The sequence below is a fragment of the Tamandua tetradactyla genome, chromosome X (genome assembly GCF_023851605.1).
Source record: "Tamandua tetradactyla isolate mTamTet1 chromosome X, mTamTet1.pri, whole genome shotgun sequence".
NCBI lineage: Eukaryota > Metazoa > Chordata > Mammalia > Pilosa > Myrmecophagidae > Tamandua > Tamandua tetradactyla.
The window spans coordinates 131,960,451-131,979,799 of NC_135353.1; the positions used below are offsets into that span (position 1 = coordinate 131,960,451).

Sequence of the window (19,349 nt, forward strand, 5' to 3'; positions counted from 1 at the left end):
AACCAGTTCAGCATATATCCAACTCTATTAAAGTTATTCTGCCGGTGGTTCTATCCCTACCCTCGATCATATTTTTTCGCATGTTTTCCCAGGTTAAACAAGGACAGAAATGTTCTCTAACCCATGAAAGAAGCCCTCGCCGCCTGAGGGAGATGTAAAGGTCTGAGAAGTTCCAAGCGCGGTGCAAATACAATTTTTCTCCGCGATTACTGAACCACAAGTCACGAACCTGCACATCCTGAGGGACTAGGGATGTTCTGAGTTTGATGCCCCTACAAGGTAGCAATAACTGATTAGTCAGCCCAGAGCCGGCCCTTTAAAACCCCGCGATTCGGTAAGAGTAAGGGCGGGATCACAGCTGACGTTTGCGCTGACCAGACCGGCTCCGCCCCCACACTGGCTTCCGGCGACGCACGTTCCCTGCTTGCGTCCTTCCCGCTTGCGCGTCGGGCTCCGCCCCACTCTCACGCGCCCCCAAATACCCCCGCGCGGGCTAGCGGGAACCGGCGTAGGTTGTTGTTGGCCGGCCCACCCACCCGCAGGCTCCCCTTCCGCTTTGCCTACCGACTTCCGCTTTGGGCCGTCAACATGGACGTTGCGGCTTCTAGGCCCAGCGGCCTCTGATCGGTTGCTGAGACGCAGCTTCTCAGAGGCCGCTTCTCCGCCTCCTTCCCCGCCCCCTTCCCCGCCCTCCGCTCGGGTCCCTGGGGCCCTCGGGCTCATTGCTAGATGGGGGCGGGCTTCCGCGGCCCACGCCTGGCTTCCTGTTCAGAGGCGGCTCGGCGCTAGGTGGCGGCGATTCTGCCCGTGCCCGTTTCGGCGCGGTGACCGAACGCCCGAGAGGCTCGAGGGCTGCATCTTGTGCCTCTGCGCCAGGCCCAGCCCTGCGCCGCCATGGCCCCTGTGCAGTTGGAGAACCATCAGCTGGTCCCGCCCGGAGGCGGCGGCGGGGGCAGTGGCGGCCCCGCGTCAGCCCCGGCGCCTCCTCCCCCGGGAGCCGCTATGGCGGCGGCGGCGGCGGCCGCAGCCAACCCTGGCTACCGGCTCAGCACCCTCATCGAATTTCTCCTGCACCGGGCCTACTCGGAGCTAATAGTGCTGACGGACCTGTAAGTGCCGCGAAGCCCCCCCCTTCCCGCCCAACCGGCCCAGAGAGGTTTGCGCCTCCCTCTCCATTGGAGGTTGCTGGTTTCTCCGCTGGGCTTAGTCTACAATTTCTGAACTCATAGGGTTTGGCGGAGGTGGAGGCAAAGCTTTGCATTCGGGGTCTTTTGGGCGATGAAACAACCTAGACCTGTTAATTACTTGTGTGTTAGACTTTTCCTGAAAATTGTCTTTGGAATTTTTGCTCGAGTTTCCAACAGAACCCTATTCGTTTCTTTGCTGGGAGCTTTTTAGCCCAAAGCCCAAGGTTGTAGTTCAGGGTTTAGGAATATATAATACTCCAGCTCTAAGAAAAATCCCACAGATGGGAAATCTGTCTTACAACCTCTTGACAGTAACATTTTAAATGTAGGTTGTAATTGTTTGTGACTAAGTTGGAACGCAGGAGGTATATTGTGTATAAAATGATCCAAAATTTTTTATTCCAATTTTTTTTTTCTGGAATGTTTGAGGGTGTTTGGAGTCTTCACGAATTAGTGTAAATGAAAAATTATTTTTTTTGTAACCGGCCTGCTGTTAGTATCTCTTGGAGTATGAAGGAAGTGTATAAATCACCTTGTTACCCATGAAATGCCATGGGACATGATTAGGGTGTTAATCCCTTCAGAATAGGGCTAGAATACAGTGTAATGAATTTTCTTCTTTTAAGTATGTGAAGAAAAAGAATTATAAAATTTGGGGCCTATACTTTAATTTCTGTTTTACCTTTTATAACCCATATTCAGAAAAAATAAGCCAGAATCATCTAGATAAGTTTTTGCTTTTTTTTTACTAATCTTCAGATCAACGTTTTCCATTGAAACATGTTAGCATGTAGATACTAGGCTGTAAAGTGTCAAAAGTAATTTTTTGCTAGAGATGTTAAAATGTTTGTTTGCTGGTGACTAAAACAACAAGAATATGTTCCACCTATTCCTGTAAAGTATCACAATCACTCAATTTTGATGTACCTTACTTTCTTGATGGCACAGAAAAAGTTAAAGTAGCCTTCCCTTGTCTATTGAGAAACATAAATTCCTGTCATGTTTAGGGATTATTGTGGTAATGTACTTCTCTGCACCATTTATTGTTGGATTTCATGAAAATCCAAGAGTACTTATACAAAGTGTCATGTATTGAAAGCCACCTGTCATGTAGCTGTGGAATAAATATTGAGAACTTCTTCTATCATTAGTTCTATAATTTGTTTTTCCATAGGGGATTTGTAGAAATTCCATGAAGTTTATCAGTGCGTAAGCATGGCCTTTTTACTGTTTCCAGGTTTGGTTTATGAAGCTAGAAGTGAGTTTTATTGCCTTAGAATAACAATAGTCCCACTCTCATTATATGATGAAATTCCCGTGTTTATATTCCCATCAAAAACCTCTCCACTGAACTCCAGACTCTGTATCCAGATACCTACATTTCAGTATCTAATGAGCATTTCAATGTACCAAGTCCGGAATGGAACTCGTGATTCCCCTCAACCTCCCAAACCTTCTTTCCTGTCTTTCTACCTTACTAGTATCTTCATTCTTCCTGTTATTGCTCAGACCAAAACTTTGGAGCAATTCATGGCTCCTTTTCACATCTAGTCCATCAACAAGTCTCGTTAGATCTCTGACTTTAGAATATATTCAGAATCTGACTACTTCTCACCACTTTCACTATTACCAATCTGGTCCAAACCACCTAATCCTTTGGCAGTGTTACTGCAGTGGTCTCCTAACTGGTATCTCTACTGCCCCTCTACAGTTCCTCCTCTTTAAAATAGTCAGTGTGATCTAAACCCTAAAACTTCTCTGTTGGTTCCCAGGTCACATAGACTTAAAAGTTTAAAATCACCTATATATAGGAAGAGACCATAAATTTTATCATACAAGTCAGGACACTGCTGAGCATGAAAGGCAGTGTTGTTACTAATGCTGAAACAACAGGCATAAATTGGGACTATCTTGGGCAAACCAGGACATGTCACCTTACCTTTAAGGCCCTACATGAGCTGTGCCTTCTCTTTTCTCTCCCTTATCTCTTTCACATCATTTTCTAACACTCCTCCTTGCTTATTCCTTTCCAGCCACACTACCCTTCTTGATATTTCTTCATCGTACCAGGTACTCTCCTATCTTAGGGGCTTTGCCCTTACTCCAGAAATCTTTGTGGTTTGCGTTCTCATTTCCTTAGGTCTTTATTCAGATAGCACTTATCAGAAAAACTTTGTCTGACCCCCCCTATATAAAATAGTACTCTGTTCCTGCACTCTAGCCATCCCACTAAGCAGTTTTATTTTTCTCTGTAGCACTTAACACAACCTGACATTATTAGTTTATTGTCTGTCTCCCATCCCTGGAATCTGAGCTCCATGAGGACAGAGATTTTGATTGATTTACTACTTTCTCCAGGGCCTAGAACAATGCCTGGCACGGAGTTAAAACTTAAGTAAATACTGACTGATTTAATACATGAATGAATGAATTTTTAGAATTGTCCTTGTAGACCACGGAGGATTTAATGTGGAAATTCCCTGTTACGCCTGATGCTTAGGTATAGAAAATAACTTTTTTTCTCTTCTGATTTGTGGTAATCAAAATTAATTTAGGAATTTACCTCAAAAGTTCCTACATCGTGTTTTTCCTTGTTCTAGGTAGAAACTGTCAGGATAAATGTATTAATGTAGAACCAATGTTCTATAAGAGTCTTAAGGAGCAAGATTATTTATTTCTGCCACATTTTATGCTTGTCTATGAACTATTGAAGGTAAAAAGGACAGCTTTGGAAATTTAGTTGTTTTTGGCCCTAGATTTCTGTTTTTCTTTATTTTGCTTATTTACTCCCTCCCTTTCTTCCAACACACAATCATCTTAGTTTAAATAATGCCTTGAGTTTCTAAAGGACTGAGATTGTATCCTTTCTTTTTTTTTAACCTCTTTTAACTAAAACCAGAGAATGTCAGGATCTCAAGGCACATAAACTCATACTTTGATGTAAGTTGTAGTGCCTTGCTTCTTCCAAGCATTTGCGTTTTAGGACTTTTACCCCAAATGGTGGAATATAAGATTCGTTACCCATAAAGGAATTTGAAATAGATTAGGAGGGATTGAGAGAAAGAGGAGGCAGGCAGCAAAGCCTAGCCTTTGTCCCTGAAATGGTACCATCTCTGACATGAGGTGATCCTTTTAGGTCCCTGGGAAGGTTTAACTCCCCTTATGTTTCACTCACACACATACACATCCATCGTTTTCATTCTCTGCCTGCCTTGGCTTCAAGGGCTGTGGCTTCTGGAGAAATATTCTCGGAAGCTTTTGCATATTGAGGAGCTTACCAGTGGCTACTTTTATTTGCTGTCTTACAATATGCCTTGAATTTTGCTTTATTTCTCTTATCTGCTGGACCTTTCAGTCCTTACCTAGTTCTAATCATAGCGTCAGCTTTTTCTCCCATCCCTCTCTCTACTCTAAGACTTGCATATAGTTACAATCCATAACCCATTTTAATAGTTTTCACTCCTTGTACCACCTCTGGAAGTGGTTTTACTTTTTCTGTTCCTATGGCATGTAGGTGGGATGAGGGAATCTAAAGGTATAGGTGGGTATTTTCAAGAACTAATTAGATGTGGAAGAGCCACATCTAATGAAGAGACTTGGGAACTGCCCCCCAAGTGGAGAAATCAGAACCTGAGTGGAGCTGCTTAAAAGTAATACAAGTAATTTACATCTAATCACCATATACCATTGTAATTACTATAAAACCCTTGATTGACACAGGCCCTTTTGTGTGCATAGCGTCCAGTGTTGCCCACTATAACAAAGCATGGGAGGATTTTTGCTTGGAATCAAAGTACCACTGGATATAGGAAGACTGGCAACTAAGTAGTACTCCAGCATCTGAGGTCATTTCGGTCTTATAAGAATATTTTCTTTGATTCTTCGTGATACAGTGTGCTAATATATAAGATTTGGGCTTTTTTTGAGCATCACGTGATTCCTTTTGAAGCATTCTGAATGAAGAGAAATGTTCTTTTGTTGGTTTGTTTTGTTGGTTTTTCCCTTACAGCTGTATTGTTGGAAACTCATAAATATATATATAAAAAAAGTAGGTAGCCACCCAAACCTGTAATAACTGTTTTCCCAGTTTTTGTAACATGCTAAAATATTTAATAGAGCCAAAGTAAAGACTATTAGCATATTTTGATGAAGGTAGTGCATATATTTAATCAATTTCCTTTTTTGTTTAGACTGCCAAGGAAATCTGACGTGGAAAGGTGAGTATGAAAAAAAACCTTACCTTTTCCTGTTTTTGTCTGTGAGTGTGTGTGTATGTTTTGTAGAACTGTGGATTGGAAACCTAGGCCCAAGAGGCCTAGGATACTTTCTTATATTATGTGTTTAGGAAGCCCTGGGAAATGTAATTTCCTCATTTTTTGTTACTATTTGGTGTGAGACCAACTCGATCTTCTATTTTAACAAACTTTTGAGTGACTGAGTGAGTCAAGTCCCTGAGGGGGGATAGGAAGATATAGAAGATAAAGTTCCGAATGGAATAAACTGAAGAGCAGGCTGGCTTTAGAAAGTTGGCTGCTAATTTACCATTTGTTCCATTGATGCCAATAGATATCTTGGGAGAATTGACATTTGGCTGCTGCTACTGCTGTTTTTAGTTGAGAGAATTTTGTTTCAGTTGGAGTTTGGGGCTTAGGACATAACTAAACATTAGTATGTTTTCATAGGCCAAAGGAACAAGATAAATTAAAGTATCAAAGAAATCATGTGATGGAGATTTAAATTTTGACTATGATATCGGCTTCTTGATTGTATTTTTGCCCTACTTATGTTCCTTGGTTGATTTTTATTTTTTTAGTAACAGGACCTTTGGAAAACGGACTCATACTGCCTATCACTTGAAACAGCTTCGTGTTAGAAAACCATGTTATAATAGGTTACAAAGGAAGATGTCTGCTTTCTGGTAGAGAAGCTCATTTGGAAAACCAAATTAATGTCACAAGTATGTTTGCACTAGGTGAGGAGCAGCTACCTCTTGTCTTCTGTAAGCTGTTTCTGAGTTAGAGTGATAGTGCTTAGGCTCATGGCAATGAGCTGGCTACCAGATCATAATGTACATTTAACATTTCTGCTATGTCTCAGTCTCTCCCATTAGCTCTGCTTGGTTATCACTTACGATCCTTCAGAGATACTGATAAAAAGTCACAGTTTTATCTGTGTTCATGGTTTTTCTCTTTGTAGTACCAGTAATCATGTTGCTGGCTGGTTTTTAAGGAAGGCTTTCAGGTTGTTCGTGGGCTACATATGTTTATTTTTTATTTTTTTAATTTTTTTTATTAAACATACCAACATACAAACACAAACATTCTTACCATATGATCATTCCATTCTACATATATAATCAGTAATTCACAATATCATCACATAGTTGTATATACATCATCATGATAATTTCTTAGAAGATTTGCATCAATTCAGAAAAAGAAAACAGAAAAAAAATTCATGCATACCATACCCCTTACCCCTCCCTTTCATTGATCACTAACATTTCAATCTCCTAAATTTATTTTAACATTTGTTTCCCCTATTATTTATTTATTTTTAATCCATATGTTTTGTGTTTTACTCATCTGTCAATAAGATAGATAAAAGGAGCATCAGACACAAGGTTTTCAGTCACACAGTCACATTGCGAAAGCTCTATCATTATACAATCATCTTCAAGAAACATGGCTATTGGAACACAGCTCTACATTTTCAGGCAATTCCCTCCAGCCTCTCCATTACACCTTAACTAAAAAGGTGATAACTATATTATGCATAAGAATAACCTCCAGGATAACCTCTCCACTGTGTTTGGAATTTCTCAGCCATTGACACTTTATTTTGTCTCATTTCGCTTTTCCCCCTTTTGGTCGAAAAGGTCTTCTCAATCCCTTGATGCTGAGCCACAGCTCATTCTAAGATTTCTGTCCCACATTGCCAGGAAGGTCCACACACCTGGGGGTTCTTTATTTTTTTGACTTTTGAAAAGGGGAATTTCGTTAAGTTGCTAGTTTATAGTTCTAAGGCTGAGGAAATATCCCAATTAAAGCAAGTCTGTAAAAATGTTCAAATTAAGGCACCAACAAGAGGTTACCATCACTCAAGAAAGGCCAGTGAAGTTCAGGGTTTCTCTCTCTCTCAAGTGGAAGGGCACATGGTGAAGTCTCTCAGCTTTCTGTCCTGGTGTCTTATTTTATGGAGCTCCCGGGAGGCGTTTTTCCTTCTTCATCTCCAAAAGTCGTGGGCTACATATGTTTGTTTGTTTGTTTGCATGGGCAGGCACTAGGAACCAAACCCGGATCTCTGGCATGGCAAGCGAGAACTCTGCCTGCTGAGCCACCATGGCCTGCCCACTACATGTGCTCTTAATAGGCACTTCAGGAGTCTTCAGTCAGGATAATACTACAGAAGAAAAGTTTTATTTCAGTGTTGCTAATGGGGAGATGCAGAGATATAGAATGGAGCTGTTGGTTATTGAGAGCTGTACCTAAGATTTGGAGGGAGGTTGGTGTTCTGCTGGGTCTTGTCATCAGGCCTGATGAATTTTTTTTTTTTTTTTTTAGTGTCTTAAGATAAAACATGAGAGGTATGATTATCAGTTTTGTAGCTGACATGAAATTGAGAGGTCTAACTAAGACACTGATTGAACGAATAAAACTTTTAAGGCTTTGAGAAGATGATAAAAATACTGATGCTATACCTACTACAGTGCTATAGCGTAAAAAGAGATTATGGACCCTCTGACTTTTACTTTTCGTACTGAACTTAGTTTCTTTACCTTTGCGTGGATAATTTAGATAATTTGGAATTAGTATGGTAAATAGTTGCTTGGTTAAGTTCTCTGATTATTCAACTTTTTAAATCATGGTCTTGTAAAATGAAAATGGGCCTTTGCTTTTGTAGAAAGAATGTACTTTCAGGCTTTGGTAAAGAACAGTGTGGATTCCTTTATCTAAAAAGGTTGTGAAAAAGATTGCATATGTCTAATTGATAACCCCTAAGTTTGGTCCCCTCTGTTACCCAGTTAAATTCTGTTGCCATATATCCATAAATTTGAAGCGTTTTCACAATGTTTACTATAACATAAGGCTAATAAAAATTTTCTAAAAACATTGTATTGGATTTGTTACTCCAAGGTGGGAAATAAAGCATTGCCAGATGCTATACAAAATGTGAAAATAATAAATCATATTTGGATAACTATATTTGATTCATTTTGTCATAGTCATTGGGAATAAAGATTTATTTTTGAGCTTAGATGAGCTAAATTGTAAAATACTCTTTCTAATATCCTGGTTAATTAAAAATTGTTCTATTTTATAGGAAAATAGAAATAGTGCAATTTGCTAGCCGAACACGTCAACTCTTTGTTCGATTATTAGCTTTAGTAAAATGGGCTAATAATGCTGGCAAAGTGGAAAAATGTGCGGTAAGTTAATTTTTTGCTTTTATTTTGTATAAAATAATTTTTGGAATGGTAACTTATAATAGCCAAAATTTCTAATTTTAGCTTTAAAGTACATCTGTTGATTTTTTTTCAGAAACAGTTTATGTGTGTAATCATATTTCCGCATGATAATGTGTAATATGTATCCATGGAAACTTAGTGTTTGTGGATAGCTGATCAGAAAGAAGAGTGGGAGATATCTGGAGAAATCATTATGCTAGGAGATTTAAATATGGAACTTGAACTAAAGGAGGAATAATACCATACATTTGTATGGTTCCTTAGAGTTTGAAAAGTGCCCCCATATATTTTGCCTATTGATTCTTTTTTAAAAAATATTTTTATTGAGAAATCATCACACACAATCCATCCATAGTGTATGGTGGCTCACAATATCATTACATAGTTGTATATCCATCACCATCATTTTTAGAACATTTGGATCACTCCAGAAAAAGAAATAAAAAAAAACTCATACATCCCATACCCATTACCCCTCCCTCTCATTGACCGCTAGTATTTCAATCTACCCAATTTTTTACCCTTTTTTCCCCCCACCCCACTATGTATTTATTATCCTTATTTTCTGTCCATACCCTGGATAAAAGGAGTCTCAGACACAAAGTTTTCATAATCACACGGTTACATTGTAAAAGCTATTAATTATACAGTCGTCTTCAAGAATCAAGGCTATTGGAACACAGTTCAACAGTTTCAGGTACTTCCCTCTAGTCACTACAGTACGCCATAAACTGAAGGGGATGTCTATATAATGCATAAGAATAGCCTCCAGAATAACCTTTCAACTCTGAAATCTTTCATCCACTGAAACTTTATTTTGTCTCATTTCTCTCTTCCCCTTTTGGTCAAGAAGGCTTTCTCATTCCCTCGTTGCCAGTTCCTGGCTTGTCCTGGGAGTCATGTCCCACCTAGGGGGAAGGGCAGTGAGTTCACCTGCTGAGTTGGCTTAGAGAGAAAGGCCACATTTGAACAACAAAAGAGGTTCTCTGGGGGTGACTCCTAGGCATAATTATAAGTAGGCTTAATTTCTCCTTTGGAGGAATAAGTTTCATAGGGGCAAACCCCAAGATTGAGGGCTCAGCCTATTGAATTGGTTATCTGCCCTGCTTGCAAGAATATCAGGAATTCCCCAGATGGGGGAATTTAATATTTCTTCCTTTTTCCCCAGCCCCCCAAGGGGACTTTGCAAATACTTTATTTTCTGCCCAAATTACTCTGGGAAATATCAGGGCGTCACTCTAACCTGTACAAACCAGTAGAATCTCACACTCTGTTGAAGATTCCATGTAATCATGGTACCTATTGATTATTGACAACACTGTGAGAGTCAGAGTCGGTCTTTTCTTCTTATTTTACAGATAATAAGGTTCCTACCATCTTCCCCAAGGTCACACAGCTGATAACAGCCTTTATCTGTTGGGTTTCTTTATTCATCTACTCAGAATCCAAGCCATTAATGAGCATAGGGTATAGGGTATGATGATGGAGACTTGAATAAGGCAGAGTCCCTGTCCTTAAGGAGCTCATGTCTTTTATAGACTGTTGAATCACTTGAATTTAGAGGAGTGATATATGAAGTGAAGTGTACCAGATATGCTAAAGTCTACACACACACATAAAGGTTTTAAGTTGTATTCAAGAAGCTTTAAGGAGGGGGAGAAATCAGTAGAGTATCTTGTGTTAGCTTGTTGAACTAATGACTTAGGGGGAGACGGTGTGGTGTTAACAGATGACCCAGGATTACGTACTTCTATTTTACTTTGGTAACTTCTAATCAGGATGGAGTTCATGCTGGAAAGGGTAGAGTATTTATCGTAGCATGAATAAAGTCCTGAATGTATCCACTTTAATTGAAGTCAGCCCTTCAGACCCAACTCTACAAGACCAAGAAAACTTCTAGCCACTGTCAGTCATATTCAGGAAGTGGGGGAATGTGAATAGATTCTCCAGGTAACCTTGACATTGATGCTCAGTTAAATTTTTCTTTTTTATTCTATTATGTAATTGTGTAAAAATTTTCACCAGTTTTCATAGCTTAAAGCAGAAAAACAACTTTAGTTGGTTAATAAAACTATAGTCAAATCATTCTTAAATTTTCTTGTGTTTACCAGGCTTCCTGGATAAATTAAAATTAGTAGATCCCAGTACAGACATACCATGATAAATTTATATTTAGCACTCTGATTAGACAAGTTATAAATGTTATTATAATTTTTACATTTGCACATATATAGGAGATTTGCCTACTCCATAAAATTCTACTTCAGAAAGAAGTCTACAATACAGTTGGTGTTTCCGCATGTCCTCATCATTTTTCCAACATCTTACCACAATTTTAGCTTGCTGTGTTTGATTATCCTTAGTTCCATTAGATTTCTTCATCTTTAGATACAGAGCATATGCAAAAGTTGCCAGTATGAAAGGGGTTTTGAAGAAATTGATGATTTTAAATTCTAGAAAAAATATATATAATTTTTTTTTTTTTTTTTTTTTGCATGGGCAGGCACTGGGAATCGAACCCAGGTCTCCGGCATGGCAGGTGAGAACTCTACCTGCTCAGCCACTGTGGCCCGCCCTATCTATATATTTTTTAAGTTAAAAACAAAACTTGATTTTCACCAAAAGTTAATACTCAGTTCCAGTCTTGGTAGCTACTTAATAGCAAGGCTGGAAGAATTCCGTAAGATACTTCCAGGCATATACCTTCTGTCTCTAGGAGTAAATTGATATTTTCTGTATGGCATTGACCGAGGTTTATTTAAGGGTAGAACATGTTTACTATATATTAAGTTTTCCTTTTGGTTAAAAAAAAGAAAGATTCCTTTCATCAGTTGTCATCTATTGAAGTGGTTGAAAAATTAAAGTTTGTAAACAAAAAGTCTTTTGTACACTTTAAAGCATGGTTCAAAGAATATTTAGTATTATAAATATTATTAAACAGGTTAATTCCAAGCTTATTAGAAAATTTACTATTTACTTTATGTTTTAGAAATTTGGGCACTGTGTTAGTTTCCCACTTGCTAAAGCAAATACCACAGAATGGGTTAGTTTAACAACTAGAATTTATTGGCTCACAGTTTCAGAGTTTCCAAAGACTTGCTTCCTTCTGGGATTGGTGTCTTTTGGTTGGTTGGCAGTCTTTGGACTTCCTTGACTTTTCTGTCACATCACGATGCACATGACGACATCTCCTTTCTCTGGCTTCAAGCTTCTGGCCGCTCCCTGTCTACCACTTCCTTCTCTGTGTCCAATTTCCTTTGCTTATTTATAGGGTGTTCAGCCAAATTGGATTAAGAGCCACCCTCATTCAGTTTGGGCACACTTTAACATGTTCAGAGATCTTATTTACAAAAGGTTCCCACCCATAGGACCAGGGGTTGGGACCTGAGAATCCTTTTGGTGGGGGTGGAGGGTGGGGCGGGGAAAGCATGATTTAATTCCCAGCAGGCACCAAGTCAAATGAATCTATTTTGGCTGAAATTAAGCAGCATGCTATATTATTTCTGAAAAACCTAAGGTTTCTTTTCAGTAATTAGTGAATTTAGGGTAATCTTTTATTAAAGATGTTCAGACTTTTAGTAGAAGTTAAGTTTTATGATGTAGATTAAAGACAAGAGTTCAAGTCTTCAAATATGGTATTAAATCCCTAATTATACCATGGATATTTAAATTACCTGTTTGATACCGCTGAGTTATGCTTCAATAATACCAAGTAAAATCCAAAATTTTTTATTTGAATATTGACCCATATTGAATTAATCTTTCTTTAATTTGTAGTATAGCATACTTGTATTCGTTTTTTGAATTGACTATTCAGATAAATCATACTCTAAATAAAGTTCCATAATTAACTTATATAGTTACAGTATTTTTGTTTTTGAGAATGTAGATACAGATGTCTTTACGTCCAGGATGAAGTCCATCAAGTGGATAAATAGGGGATTTTGCATGGTTTCACACTTTGGTTCTCAATGTATGATTTTTTAACTAGTATCATTAGAGATTCTTAATATCACATACCATACAAATCATCCATTTAATGTGTACAATTCAGTGGATTTTGGTATATTCACAGAGGACAACCATCACTACTGTCCTCTTCCAGAACTTTTTTTTTGGTATGGGCAGGCACTGGGAATCAAACCTGGGTCTCTGGCATGGCAGGTGAGAACTCTGCCTGCTGAGCCACCGTGGCCTACCATTCCTGAACATTTTTATCACTCGAAAGGAAACCCTATACCTATTAAGTAAGTAGTCACTCCCCATTTCCCCTCCCCTCATTCCTGGCAACCATTTATCTGCTTTTTGTCTCTATGCATTTGGCTCTTCTGAATAGTTCATATAAGTGCAATCATACAGTAAGTGCCATTTTATGTCTGATACAAAAGGTTTATCCATGTTTTGTTTTCAAGGGTCATCCATGTTGTAGCACATATCAGTACTTCATTCCTTTTTATGACTGAGTAATAATTCATGGTATAGATTATACCACATTTCGTTTATCCATTCATCCATTGGTAGACATTTGGGTTTCCACTATTTTGGCTGTTATGAACAATGCTGCTAAAAACATTCATGTACAAGTTTTTTTTTGTGTGGACATGTTTTCATTTCTCTTTGGTAGATACTAAGAAGTGGAATTGTTGGGGCATATGGTAACTTCTATTAAATCATTTGAGGAACTGCCAGACTATTTTCCAAAATGGCTACACAATTTCACATTCCTAGCAGTGTATGAGGATTCCAATTTCTCTACATCTTCCCCAACAGTCTGATTTTTTTAAAAAAAAAATTTATTTATTAATTAAAAAAAATTTAACAGCAAACAAACATTAACATATGATCATTCCATTCTACATATATAATCAGTAATTCACAAAATCATCACATAGTTGCATATTCATCATTTCTTAGAATATTTGTATCAATTCAGAAAAAGAAATAAAAAGACAACAAAATAAATGAAACGAAAACAGAAAAAAAAAGATTATACACACCATACCCCTTACCCTTCGCTTTTATTGATCACTAGCATTTCAAACTAAATTTATTTTAACATTTGTTCCCCCTATTATTTATTTTTATTCCATATGTTCTACTCGTCTGTTACAAGGTAGATAAAAGGAGCATCATACACAAGGTTTTCACAGTCACACAGTCACATTGTGAAAGCTGTATCATTATTCAATCATCACCAAGAAACATGGCTACTGGAACACAGCTCTACATTTTCAGGCAGTTCCCTCCAGCCTCTCCATTACATCTTGAATTACAAGGTGATATCTACTTAATGCGTAAGAATAACCTCCAGGATAACCTCTCGACTCTGTTTGAAATCTCTCAGCCATTGACACTTTGTCTCATTTCACTCTTCCCCCTTTTGATTGAGGTCTTAACAATCCCTTGATGCTGAGCCTCAGCTCATTCTAGGGTTTTTCTCAACCCCTTGATGCTGGGTCTCAGCTCATTCTAGGATTTCTGTCCCACGTTGCCAGGAAGGTCCACACCCCTGGGAGTCATGTCCCATGTAGACAGGGGGAGGGTGGTTGGTGAGCTTGCTTGTTGTGTTGGCTGGAGAGGCTACATCTGAGCAACAAAAGAGGCTCTCTTCGGGGTCACTCTTAGGCCTAAATTTTAAGTAGGCTTGACCTATCCTTTTTGTGAGGTTAAGTTTCATATGAACAAACACCAAGACTGGGGGCTCTTGTGAGAATATCAGGAATTCAACTTGGGTAAGTGGAATTTCTCCCCGTTCTCAGCATTCCCCAAAGGGGACTTTGTAAATACTTTTCCAATCACTGATCGAATCACTCTGGGATTCATCAGGGCATCACTCTCGACAAACCAGCAAAATCTCATGTCCTACCCAAGATTCGAAGTACCCACAGCGTTCAGTCAAGCTATCTACATAAGTTATATTAGGAAATGCACTGGCCAAAATATAAACCTTGTACCAAATAAGCATTTTTTGCTTTAGTCCCACACATAAGGTGAAATTTTAAAATATTAATTACCATCTATTTTCAGCACCCTGCAGTAATGACATTCCTTTGTTCTTCCTCTTACAAAAACATTTTTTAAATTTGTACATTTAGTCACTATCGTTATATACTCTAGGCATTCCTAGATTATACCATCTCAATCTTTATCATCTGTCTTTCTGATTTCATTTGTGCCCCCAGCCCTCCTCCCTCTGTCATTCTCACATACAGCTTCATTGTTTTAACATAATTGTATTACAGTTAGGTAGTATTGTGCTGTGCATTTCTGAGTTTTTATATTCAGTCCTGTTGCACAGTCTGTATCCCTTCAGTTTCAGTTACCCAATATCTTACCCTATTTCTATTTCCTGATGGTCTCTGTTACCAATGAAATTCTCCAAGTTTATTCACTAATGTCAGTTCATATCAGTGAGACCATACAGTATTTGTCCTTTTGTTTTTGGCTAATCTCACTCAGCATAATGTCCTCAAGGTCCATCCTTGTTGTTGCATACTTCATAACTTTATTTTGTCTTACAGCTGCATAATATTCCATCATTTGTAAATGCTACAGTTTGTTTAGCCACTCGTCTGTTGATGGACATTCTGTCTTAAAGCTGCATAACATTTCATTGTATGTATATACCACAGTTTGCTTTAGCCACTTGTCTGTTCATGAACATTTTGGCTGTTTCCATCTCTTTGCAATTGCAAATAATGCTGCTATAAACATTGGTGTGTAAATGTCCGTTTGTGTCCTTGCCCTTATGTTCTTTGAGTAGATACCTAGCAATGGTATTGCCGGGTCATATGGCACTTCTTTATTCAGCCTTTTGAGGAACTGCCGAACTGCCTTCCACAGCGGTTGCACCATTTGACATTCCCACCAACAGTGAATAAGTGTGCCTCTTTCTCCACATCCTCTCCAGCACTTGTCATTTTCTGTTTTGTTGATAATGGCCATTCTGGTGGGTGTGAGATGATATCTCATTGTGGTTTTTTGTTTTTTTTTTTAACATGGGCAGGCACTGGGAATCGAACCCGGGTCCTCTGGCATAGCAGGCAAGCATTCTTGCCTGCTGAGCCACCATGGCCCGCCCTCTCATTGTGGTTTTGATTTGCATTTCTCTAATGGCCAGGGAAGTTGAGCATCTCTTCATGTGCCTTTTGGCCATTTGTATTTCCTCTTTTGAGAAGTGTCTGTTCAAGTCTTTTTCCCATTTTATAATTGGATTGGCTGTCTTGTTGTTGTTGAGTTGAACAATCTCTTTTTAAATTCTGGATACTAGACCTTTATCTGATATGTCATTTCCAAATATGGTCTCCCATTGTGTAGACTGTCTTTTTACTTTCTTGATGAAGTTCTTTGATGCGCAAAAGTGTTTAATTTTGAGGAGTTCCCATTTGTTTATTTCTTTCTTCAGTGCTCTTGCTTTGGGTGTAAGGTCTATAAAACTGCCTCCAAGTATAAGATTAATAAGATATTTCCCTATATTTTCTTCTAACTGTTTTATGGTCTTAGACCTAATGTTTAGGTCTTTGATCCATTTTGAGTTAACTTTTGTATAGAGTGTGAGATATGGGTCCTCTTTCATTCTTTTGCATATGGATATCCGGTTCTCTAGGCACCCTTTATTGAAGAGACTGTTCTCTCCCAGGTGAGTTGGCTTGACTGCCTTATCAAAGATCAGTTGTCCATTGATGAGAGGGTCTATATCTGAACACTCTATTCGATTCCATTGGTCAATATATCTATCTTTATGCCGGTACCATGCTGTTTTGACCACTGTAGCTTCATAATATGTCTTAAAAGTCTGGCAGCGTGAGACCTCCGACGTCATTTTTTTTCTCACGATACTTTTAGCTATTCGGGGCACCCTGCCCTTCCAGATAAATTTGCTTATTGGTTTTTCTATTTCTGAAAAGTAAGTTGTTGGGATTTTGATTGGTATTGCGTTGACTCTGTAAATCAATTTAGGTAGAATTGACACCTTAACTATATTTAGTCTTCCAATCCATGAACACGGTATGCCCTTCCATCTATTTAGGTCTTCTGTGATTTCTTTTAACAATTTCTTGTAGTTTTCTCTGTATAGGTCTTTTGTCTCTTTAGGTAAATTTATTCCTAAGTATTTTATTCTTTTGGTTGCAAATGTAAACGGAATTCATTTCTTGATTTCCCCCTCAGATTGTTCATTACTAGTGTATAGAAACACTACAAATTTTTGAGTGTTAATCTTGTAACCTGCCACTTTGCTATACTTGTTTATTAGCTCTAGAAGTTTTGCTTTGGATTTTCAGGGTTTTCAACATACAGTATCATATCATCTGCCAACAGTGAGAGTTTTACTTCTTTCTTTCCAATTTTGATGCCTGGTATTTCTTTTTTCTTGTCTAATTGCTCTGGCTAGAACTTCCATCACAGAGTTGAATAGTGGTGATAGTGGACATCCTTGTCTTGTTCCTGATCTTAGGGGGAAGTTTTCAGTTTTTCCCCATGGAGGATGATATTAGCTCTGGGTTTTTCATATATTCCCTTTATCATTTTAAGGAAGTTCCCTTCTATTCCTATCCTTTGAAGTGTTTTCAGCAGGAAAGGATGTTGAATTTTGTCAAATGCCTTTTCTGCATCAATCGATATGATCATGTGGTTTTTCTGCTTTGATCTGTTGCTATGGTGTATTACATTAATTGATTTTCTTATGTTGAACCATCTTTGCATACCTGGGATGAATCCTACTTGGTCATGATGTATAACTCTTTTAATGTGTTGCTGGATTCGATTTGCTAGAATTTTGTTGGATTTTTGCATCTATATTCATTAGAGAAATTGGTCTGTAGTTTTCTTTTTTTGTAATATCTTTGTCTGGCTTTGGTATGAGGGTGATGTTGGCTTCGTAGAATGAATTAGGTAGCTTTCCCTCCTCTTCAATTTTTTGGAAGAGTTTGAGCAGGATTGGTACTAATTCTTTCAGGAACGTTTGGTAGAATTCACATGTGAAGCCATCTGGTCCTGAACTTTTCCTTTTGGGGAGCTTCTTAATGACTGATTCAATTTCTTTACTTGTGATTGGTTTGTTGAGGTCGTCTGTTTCTTCTCAAGTCAAAATTGGTTGTTCATGCCTTTCTAGGAAGTTGTCCATTTCATCTACGTTGTTGTATTTATTGGCATAAAGTTGTTCATAGTATCCTGTTATTACCTCCTTTATTTCTGTGGGGTCAGTGGTTATGTCTCCTCTTCCATTTCTGATCTTATTTGTTTGCATTCTCACTCTTCTTCTTTTTGTCAATCTTGGTAAGGGTCCATCAATCTTATTGATTTTCTCATAGAACCAGCTTCTGGTTGCATTCATTTTCTCAATTTCATTTATTTCTGCTCTAATCTTTGTTATTTCTTTCCTTTTGCTTGCTTTGGGGTTAGTTTTCTATTCTTTCTCCAGTTCTTCCAAGTGGACAGTTAATTCCTCGATTTTTGCCCTTTCTCCTTTTTTGGTATATTTAGGGCAATAAATTTAGAGCCTTTAGGGCAATCAATTTCCCTCTTAGCATTGCCTTTGCTGCGTCCCATAAGTTTTGGTATGTTGTGTTTTTATTTTCATTTGCCACGAGATATTTACTGATTTCTCTTGTAATTTCTTCCTTGACCCACTGTTTGTTTAAGTTATTTGATTTTTTTATTGTAGCTTTCCTAGTAGGTGTGAAGTGATATCTCACTGTGGTTTTGATTTGCATTTCCCTGATAAGTAGTGATGTCTTGTCATGTACTTTTTGGCCATTTGTACATCTTTCTTGAAGAAATGTCTATTCAGTGCTCAGTTTCTAAAGGAGATTATTGCTAATCATGTTCACAGCTCGTATGTGAGTACTTTACTGGATTCACTGATCAGTTACTTGAAACTAAACTTTTATCTTTATAAACTGAATTTTTAATTCAAAGGACTATAGTTGAAATGAATGTATTTTGACTTCAGCCAGGTAGTTTAGAGAGTGTTTCATTAATTACTCATGTTTAAGGTGGAGTGATATGGGCTAGATATAAGTGGCACCCCAGGGTTGATAAATGTCTTCCTGGAGGGAGGTCTTTGGTGTTCTTTGGCCTTGGCTTTGATCTGGTAGGAGTTTTTACAGTGTCCTGAGTGAAGGGAGACTTGGGTTGACCTAAATTTGAGTAAAATCCAGTTCAGTAGTTGAAAACAGCAGGGTTCAAAATGGTTTTAATATGTTGAAATAGGCAGATTACAGTTGTGCTTTAGATTCAGGATGAGTGTAGGCTATCTTACTTGAAAGAGATTCATGTGCAAAAGATCAGGGCCTTTTAGTTGATCCCAGCTTGCTGTGTATTAGCAATATTATGGCTGCTAATAGTGTTGCTTCCATTGATGGAAAGCCCTTATACTAGTTAGACAGTATCACTTCCATTGGGCTATGCTGGTCTAATTAAGAGTTAGCAGAAATAATTTTTGGTTCCAGCTTCTCTGATTATTAACTGTCATTCTTTAGACAACTGTCTCAATCTCAAACTCAATTTTCTCTTCTCCAAGGTGATGGTAGTAATCTGGTTCTGTCTATTTCCCAGAGTTGTGAAAAATCATAAAATGGTGTGGAAATACTGAGAAAATGCAAAGCATTTGGTGCGTGCATGATATTAATTCTTGGTACCATGTTTTAAAGTTGGCTTCTAACAGATGGGAACATTTCCAGGCAATGGTATAA

The 19,349-nt window shown here is 38.2% G+C and overlaps 1 protein-coding gene across 3 annotated transcripts in view; it reads left to right on the plus strand.

Annotated features, from left to right (window-relative positions):
- Nucleotides 1–567: 567 nt before the first annotated feature.
- The window catches only part of MED14 (mediator complex subunit 14), a 105,697-nt gene continuing 86,915 nt past the window's right edge, over nucleotides 568–19,349 (plus strand). For 2 of the 3 annotated variants that reach the window (XM_077144930.1, XM_077144931.1), the window contains exons 1-3: nucleotides 568–1,109; nucleotides 5,378–5,404; nucleotides 8,511–8,616. In XM_077144930.1, the coding sequence (XP_077001045.1) occupies nucleotides 895–1,109; nucleotides 5,378–5,404; nucleotides 8,511–8,616 (348 nt within the window). In that variant the 5' untranslated portion in view covers nucleotides 568–894. The other variant, XM_077144933.1, reaches the window with a different exon arrangement.